Genomic DNA, 8,559 nt, shown 5'->3' with positions numbered 1-8,559 from the left:
GATTTGAATTCTTAAAACCTCATCTTCTAATGAAAACTAAGAAGTAAGCAATTGGCATTCTATAACTTGGACATTTTATAACCTCTAGAAACATTTTTCACAGACATCAAAATCAATTAACACAAACTTATTTCTGTAAAACCCAGGCAAAATAAAGACATGCCTGTTGTACTTAAACCATCAAACTTAAGATAACTTTTATTTACTATGGATTAATCTTATATCATGTGAACTTGAAAAGCGTTTGAGTTAGTTTCTATATTCCTGAGAATTTTTGTATACCCAATCCTTACAAGTACTTGCCTTTAAATTAATTTTAACAATACTGTCTGGGGGTAAAAAAAATTATCTCCCATATATACAGACAGACACAAACAGAGTAGTTAGGTCCAAATTTTGTTTAGAGGCAGTTACAATTTATATGTCCTTGACAAGTCAAGTTCTAAGTGACCTTTCCCCCTTTAAAGGACAGCCATGTTTAATACCTCAAATAATTGGGTTGACATTTCCTTTTAAATGCATTTGCCTTGGAATTTTGGTTCCTGTTTTGGTTGAATTCATCTTAGTGGCCTTTTTCTGATACCAGTTACACCCACACACCAGGAGTCCTTTTTGAGGCACTATTGCACCATATGTAAACCTATTTTTTTGAAGGATTTTTATTAAAAAAAATCTCGCTAACATACAACATTCTGTCAGTTTCAGGTGTACACCATAGCTGTTCAACATGTACCTATGAGCTGCTTATTAGTGAGTGTCTTTGGTATACTATGCTTGTTGAGAGCAGGGGCCAGCCACATTGTGCCACTTTTGCCTAGCACTGGGCCAGAGCAGCACAAGCATTTGAAAAACCACTGTAGATTTCTCCTTCTCTTCCCCATCTCCAAGTTGTAACCTTTTTACTCCTTTATCACTTGAATCAGTCTAATTACACCTTCATCTATACCTTTCTCTAAGCTAACATTAGCTCTCAGTTCCGTTGCAGTCCCCTTAGTGTAGACTGCCACAGCTCTCTATATCTTCAGACCCTTCGGTTAGCTTTTATACATCACACCTGTCTTACCACTACACTGTAAGCTCCACAAGGGCAGTGCCTTTTTACGTCCTCACCACTGTGTCTTGTGCCAGGAGCATAGTAGGCATTCAGATAATGCTATAGATATGGCTGGCACCACCTAATGGTAACAAAAGAGATTGATCTATAAACCGTTGTTGAAATGCAGTAAACTTCACAGCACTAGATAGCTGTTAAAAGTTAAAGGAACAGACTTAACGTTCTTTTCCTACAAGTTATTTAGTAATTAGCATTGCTGTTTTTGTCTTCAGAGATGTTGTCCAAAGGGTGATATATTCCTAGTTGTGTTTAAGAGCTTTTTCAGCTGATGTACATACACATGTTTCCTTTTTAGCATATGGTTCAGAAGAACAGAAGAATCTCAAAGACTGTAGTAATGGAACAGTTATTGAAAAGCAGGGTCCAGTCTATGATGTATGTCAGTTTCCTGTTGGCTTACTTGAAGAGTCCAGTGGTGTGAATGACCCTAACTTCGGCTACTCCAGAGGACACCCTTGTATTCTGGTGAAAATGAACAGAGTATGTACATCTTTTGCTGCTTTTTCCTAATGCCCTCTATTAAGAAGTGGGCAGCTACTTGTTAAATGTTATTCCATTTGGGGATAGCTTTTGTAAAAAGCTAACAGTGATCTTAATTAACCTTTGGAAAAATTAATACAGAAAAAAAACAAGATTGGTTCACCCATTCATCATGGTTTGAGGAGTGAAACAACTTCTGCTTTTCCCTTTTGGAGATAGTTACATGCATTTAGGCTTAATGAATGCTTCAAGGGGCAGGTGTTCTGGTTCATGCCCAAAGCATGGTTTTATCGGTGTGCAGGGCTCATCTTTGAATCCTGTGCTGTAAAGTAATTTCAGATCTCATGGAGAAAAAAATATATGAAGTTTTAGCTTATTTAACTTTTTCTGAATAGTTAGTAGGAAAGCATATTGTTACAGTATACATATATACAATTAAATAGTAGAACTACAAATACAGTTGCATTGTAATGAACTCAGTGGGGTGTTGCAGTTGTCGCTCAAGTTAGCAGCATTTGCTGCGTTGTACACAAGAGATGCCTGCATTACAGAGCCACTAGCGAATCAGGAAGCTAATGTTCCCTCCCCGTGTAAATGATAATGGCTTAGGGTCATCATGCAGAGGAAGCTGCTTGCCTTCTGTGGTCCCTAACCCTGCTATGCCTGGCTGCTCTATAAATGTTGCACTGCAGAGTTGCATTCTGGCACACTTACCCTGTTGAGGCCTGCAAAGTCTCCCCTTTAAAAGTGCTTCTTCCTGGTCATTTACTCTCAGAAAAGGCAGTTTCTTAAACAGGTGTGTAGACCTCTCAAGATGATGAGTTTACATATCACTAAAGCCACCATCCAATCAGCAAATTGCTACCATCCCTAAGAAAAGTAAAACTTTAGTCTTTGGAAATTGACACTGCTAAAAAAGGAGTTTCTCTGTAGGGAGTAGAGAGAGCCAGCTAGACCCTGAGGTGCCCAGGCCGACACTCCCCACCCTCTCCTTGCTGCCGCCACCCCCACCCTCCACCCCCCACCAAAGACAGCGTCCTCATTTCCCCACAGCACTCTAGAGATCATTCGGAAACATGGTCTGACGCAGAGCAAGTGCTCCATGAATGACAGGGATGTTTCAGCAAAGACTGTTAAGAATTAAGGTTAACAAAGTAAGCCAAAAGTGATGTGAAACTAGAAGATCTAGCTTGTAAGATAAATTAAATTTGTCACTTTAACAGAGATGCCTTTTGTAATCCCAGACTCCCTCCCAGGAGTGTCTTAAGGACGAGACTGCTGGAAAACCTATTCCCATATAGAAGTTTGAATTCCTTCTCTCACAGGACCAACCTTCTGAGTTTTTTGTGTTTTTTTGTTTTTGTTTTTGTTTTCAATTATGTCCTCTTTGAATGATAAGGGCCTAAGATTATACTTGCTGAGAGTAGGGCATGGCTTTGCAGGGAATGACAGGAAGACAACATCAGGTACAAACTGGGATCCGCAATGAGATGTGCATACCTAGTGTAGCAGGGGATTTAATCCCAGGATGTTTTTGTTCTAAAGTCATTACATGGGCAAGGATAGTTATTGCTGTTGATATTAATATTTAGGTTGCTACAATACTTGTCTTTTGAGAGGAGTATTTACATTTTATAGGCATTCACATATAAAATGCATATAAGTTAAATGCCAAAACCTCACGAAATAGATGAATAAATATTTGTTACCGTTCATGCAAGAGTTAGTTACCAACTACAAACATGAGAGTAGCCTCATTCCATAGAACTGGATGGTGCTCCAGGAGTCTTCAAATGGGAGTCTTTCCAATGTATGCATTTTGTGGAACAGACAGAGGTAGAATATGGTCAGGCTCTGTGGACTATTATGGGAACATATTGGGGATTGTGAGCTAATAGATTTTCATGAGAAACAATTATACTGAGTTGTCGGAAAAGTCATAACGCATTTTTGCAATGAAAAACAGAAAAAATACATCATGACTTTTCCGACAACCCAATATTATGCCTCTGCAGTTCTTCTTATTTGCATTATTTGTTCATATAAATCATGAAATTTAAAGGTTTCTGGTTGTTTCTTGTTTTAAGAGAAACGAAGTGCAATGCTGTATTTTGGTCAGTTCTTTGGTAACTGATTTACTTTCTAAATTGCCCCAATTTAGGGTAATGAGATGGCTAGTTGGTGTATTGAAAAATCCATTCTAATCCTCTAAAATAAAATTAACGTAAAAGGCAACAGGTAATAGGGTTTAATGCACAGACTTAGTGTTCATCCCAACTCTTGCACCCCTGGCCCCCTGGGGAAAAAGGTTCTGTTGTATATACTTGCGATGTTTCAATTAATATTTCTTTACCTTAGATAATTGGATTAAAGCCTCAAGGAACACCAAGGATAGAGTGCTCTAATCAAAAGGTTAGTATTCAAAAAATAACTCAACTTCTGTTAAAGCTTTAATGTATCTTACTACTTAAGTATAATGAGTTTTTGTCATTTTTTTTCCCTGTCACAGTTTTAAAGTCCTTTGGGGGTAGCCCATCTCTGTTTGCTCATGATAATTCAAAGACTTCTTTTCCATGTGCATTTGATGTCACACACATTGCCTTCATATACATATTTCATTAATTCTAAAGTTCACTTTTTGTTTTCTATCTTTGTAACAGATTGGGGTTGGCCTTATAATTAATGGTATCTTAACAGTGTATCATAAGATTTTTTCTTAACAGTATGTAAATTGGTGTATATCAATGGCATCTGAGATTTAATGAAATATGGTACATTTTTCTTAAGGTAGAGGCAGTGTTTTTCTCTCCTATCCCTACTTTATTTTTTTCGAGAGTGCTGTGCAGTTTTCATCTCGTAACTTCTTTTGTTTTCTCTCCATGCTGCAAGTGCAACTAAGAAAAATATGTAAATGATGGGTAAGAGTTCTGAGGAAAAACTTTTAAGTTCTAAATTTATTTTATCCTTTTGCAAAATATTAACATTCCAACTCCAATTATGTGTCAGAAGTATGTTGAAGTATTACATTGAAATCTAAATTTGTTCGTGAAAACGATTATAATTCCTTTTAACCACAAATGGCTTTCTTGTTTGGGCAGAAACTTCTTGCTCAATGGTTCTCAGATTCGCTCATGTGTCAGAATCGCTTGGAGGGCTTATTCGGTTCCATTCCGCAGGTTCTGACACCGTTGGTCTGGGGTGAAACCCAAAATGTGCATTTCTAACTAAGGTTTCCAAGGGATGGTGATGTTATTGGTCTGGGACCCACACTGAGAACTCCTGCTTTAGAGTATCCTTATTAGTTTCTTTTGACTATTTTACTCACTTAGGAGTTGGAAATTTGTGGTTTCTTGTATGGGTTGAAGTATACATGTGTGACCATAGGCAATTCACTTTATCTCCTTACACTATATTCTGCTCAGCAGGAAACTTGGATAAAAAGCCAGAATCTCATTTAAAACCAGATGCTACAATGAAGCCAAGCTTTTCCTGATAAACAAATACTAAAAATCTAGTGAACACATACTGTCATTTCTTTAAAGACAAAAGAAAGCATTACAGCGATAGGATACATTTTAGAAGCTGTGTTGTGTAACTATGAATAACTATGAACCTCCTTGCTTGCAAGTCTTTGCAATAGAAAGTTGCTGAGGCTTGAATGCTAGGCTTCAGCCATGTAGAAGTGCTAATTTCATGACAGTGTGCCTGTACACAGGAGCTTTTGCCTTTGCATATGAGCTGACTACATTCCAAGTAGATAAACTTGGAATGGTGAGTCTGTGGACCTACCACCACCACCACCAAGAAGGGAACACACACACTTTTAGACCATAACGGCAAAAGCTTTAAACCCTTTTCCTTAGGTTTCAGTTTTATAAACCTTCGGCCAGAATAAGCTCCATGTAAGTCATCCCTTAGGGTTTTAAATGAATTTTTCTCCTTGTTTATCTATCTATAATGTATCCTTTGCTTCTGGACTAGTTGGGGGAAAACATCCATGAAAAATCCTGGTCTTAATGTCCCAGATTTCTAATTGCTGTCCCTTTTGCTTTGAAGAGTTATGTGTAAAGTGCATAAACTAATCAAAATAGATGGAGTTTTGTTTTATTTAGTTGTGGAATATCTTTGTTGTTAGAAAAAAAACACGAAATTGGAAGAAATGTTTGTAAAACGGCATTTTATTCCTAAGCTCATCAAAAAGGAGTAATCAGGTGAAGTCCCAATAGATTTTAGAGGCGTGGCTCTGCAGAACAGATGAAAACATTTATTGCATAAACACTAGTGACAACGTACTCTTAGAGGTAGCTTTTAATTTATATTAATTTAAAGGATGGCTCTTGCAAAAAAACATAATATATTTATGTCATTAGGGATTTTTTTGTATTTTTTTTTTTAAGATTTTTTATTGGGGAATTGGGGGATGGGAACAGCGCTGGGGAATTGGGGGAAGGGGAACAGACAAGTTGCTGTCCTTTTGTNACCCCGTGTTTAACTTCTTCACTGTCTTCGGCCTTTAACTTCACAATAGCACCCTAAAACAACATTGCTGCTAGAACGCAAATGCTTTTGCTTTAAAGAGGGTCTTCTCTAGCGAGACCGCTATGGGTAAGTGGGGTTGCCCCTGGCTTCTGCCTGCCCTGACCCTTCCTGCTAGGCCTACGCCTAGCATGTCAACGTTCCCCACCTCAGTCCAGGTGGGGCTGCCACACTAACCTGGTCCAGAAGACCTGATAGGCATATGCAGACCTCATCTGCATATGTTCTTCCCAGCCACACTGGTTTGTGTAGGGGTAGCATGTGACTCAGGCTGGTCCCCCAGGAGAGGGCACCTCAGGACTAGTTAGAACATCGGTCAGAAGCGCTCAACTGAGGGCCGGAGGGCAGTGAGGAATCCTGCAGCGGCTGGTGACCATCTGGCCACCATTTGGAGAGAGCCTGCCTGAGAAACAAACCCACAAGGTCAAGAGGTGGGTGAGGAGTCAAACACCAAGAGACTTGACAGCATAGCTATGACACCTTCAGATGCCATCTGCTGGAACCCCACTTCCGTAAGATGGCCCTCCTCGGAAAAGACTGGGGGGGGGAGAGAGAAGGGCTTTGTCCTGGGCGTTAGTGTTTTTTGTCCTGGGCAACTGTTCACACTGCACACATCTTAGGACTGGCCTCGCTCCCGTCTGAATCCATGTCATTGACCACCTCCCACCTCTATCACCAACTCTGCCAAACGACAACCCATTTAACCTGCATTTGTTGGTATAAAACTTAAGCCATACACTTACCAGATTCGGAGACTGCCTTGGAGAGGCTTGGATCGACTCTAATTTATGTAAGAACCCAATCTGGAGTTGGCCTGCTTGGTTTTAAGTCCTTTCTCTGCCCCTTGCTCAAGCTGTGTGATCTTGGATGATAACTTAACCTCTCTGTTTCTCAGAGTTTTTGTTTGTTAAATAGGGCTAAGTGCTTAGACTAGTGTCTGGCAATTAGTGCTCCATGTCGTAGCAGTTCATTATTGTTAAAGATTAGTATTTGGGAACAGTTTTCCTGTCTTTTGTCCTGGGCTTCATGCTCTGGCCACAGGAGTCCTCATTTGCCCGGGCACGTTTCCTGCACTCTCACCGCCAGCGCTATCTGGAGCCAGAGCCAGCTTCTCAGCGTGGGAGACTTGCCCAGGGTTTGTGGCCGTTCCCTGGAGTAGTGTAGAAGCATCTTGCTCAATCAAAGACTAGTCGCTAATTCAACTCACAAACCAATGGCTAAAAGAGTTTTGCCCCAAGAGAGGTGCAGCCCTGGCCTGTGAATATATAATATGGACGCAAAGGGCAGGAGGAAAACAGACTCTGTGCCTGTTCTAGAAGCCCTTTGGAAATGGCCTTCTGCGTGACTGTCCCTGGTCTCGGTTCACCTTTTAAACCAGGGATCTCAAACATGACTTTGAACTTAAGGATGGGGGTGGGGGTAAATGTTTCACAAGCGCCTCAGAACTCAAGCTGGAACAGTAGCCTGATGCCTCGTGTTGGTCTCTCTGGCATTTAAGGCATTTCCCTCCCTGGATACAAAGATTGGGTGGGGACAGCCCTGGCTGGAGCTCCAACATTGCGATCCTCTCTTTGCAAGTGATTTGGTCTCCTCATGACCTTGGGATATAGTCACTTGCCTTCCTAATGCTTGAGCTTCTCCTGAGGAGCTATTATAGATAAATTCACATGGTAAGCAGCTGCAAGTATTACGGACTTCTTGCTGTAGCTGTTAGTCATCTGTTTTTGACTATATAAGAAGCTCTTTTCCCTCCCATGCTCGCTGGCTTCTCTGGGCAAGTGTTCTCTTGTTAACAGCTGCCCACACTTGAGAATGAAAAAATCCAGCGGCTGCCAGTTAGAATGAGCATGTTCATGGCCGCAGCAGGCAGACAGAACTAGTGGTACTGGACTGGGGGGAGGGGAGAATGAAACAGCCGTTTCCATATTTGAAACATGGACCATATTGGCTTGGGACTTATCAATGATTATGTGTCCTCAAATGTCCACAGTCTCTTCCTGGCTTATAGAAAATACACTAATAACCTTCCTGGGTGGGGAGAGACAGAGTAGAGTCTGCAGGGGGCCTGGACTGGTTGGAAAAGCAGTTGGTTGTTGGACAAGTGCCCAGAGGTGGGGTGACTGAGTGAAGTCTGGTGCTCCCTCTCTCTTCTTAAGAGCAGTTTTTTTTCTGCTCGGATCAGTTTAGATTCTACCACCACCCACTTAACTCCCACAGCCAGGCAAATGCCACACCCATGTAACATTTCTCTTTTTTCCAGCTGGTCCTCTCTTGACTCAGTCCAGCAGAAACAAGAACGTAAGGTAGTCAAAGCCAGTTTTTCAAACTTACCCAGGCTTTTGTCAGATCATCCAGGTGAGAACACTATGGTTGTTCAAAACTAACCAAAAGGTCAGCATACTTTGAAAAAGTGTATAATTCACTTATTC

The 8,559-nt window shown here is 40.7% G+C and overlaps 1 protein-coding gene across 1 annotated transcript in view; it reads left to right on the top strand.

The window, feature by feature from the left end:
- Positions 1-8,559, top strand: part of ATP1B3 (ATPase Na+/K+ transporting subunit beta 3) — a 50,203-nt gene that overhangs the window by 33,066 nt on the left and 8,578 nt on the right. Inside the window, exons 5-6 of the mRNA XM_019645956.1 lie at positions 1,410-1,594; positions 3,953-4,006. Of these exons, the coding sequence (XP_019501501.1) occupies positions 1,410-1,594; positions 3,953-4,006 (239 nt within the window). The remainder of the gene's footprint in view (positions 1-1,409; positions 1,595-3,952; positions 4,007-8,559) is intronic.

The sequence above is a fragment of the Hipposideros armiger genome, unplaced genomic scaffold (assembly GCF_001890085.2).
Source record: "Hipposideros armiger isolate ML-2016 unplaced genomic scaffold, ASM189008v1 scaffold_96, whole genome shotgun sequence".
Taxonomy (NCBI): Eukaryota; Metazoa; Chordata; class Mammalia; order Chiroptera; family Hipposideridae; genus Hipposideros; species Hipposideros armiger.
This window is presented reverse-complemented; position numbering and strand designations above follow the sequence as displayed.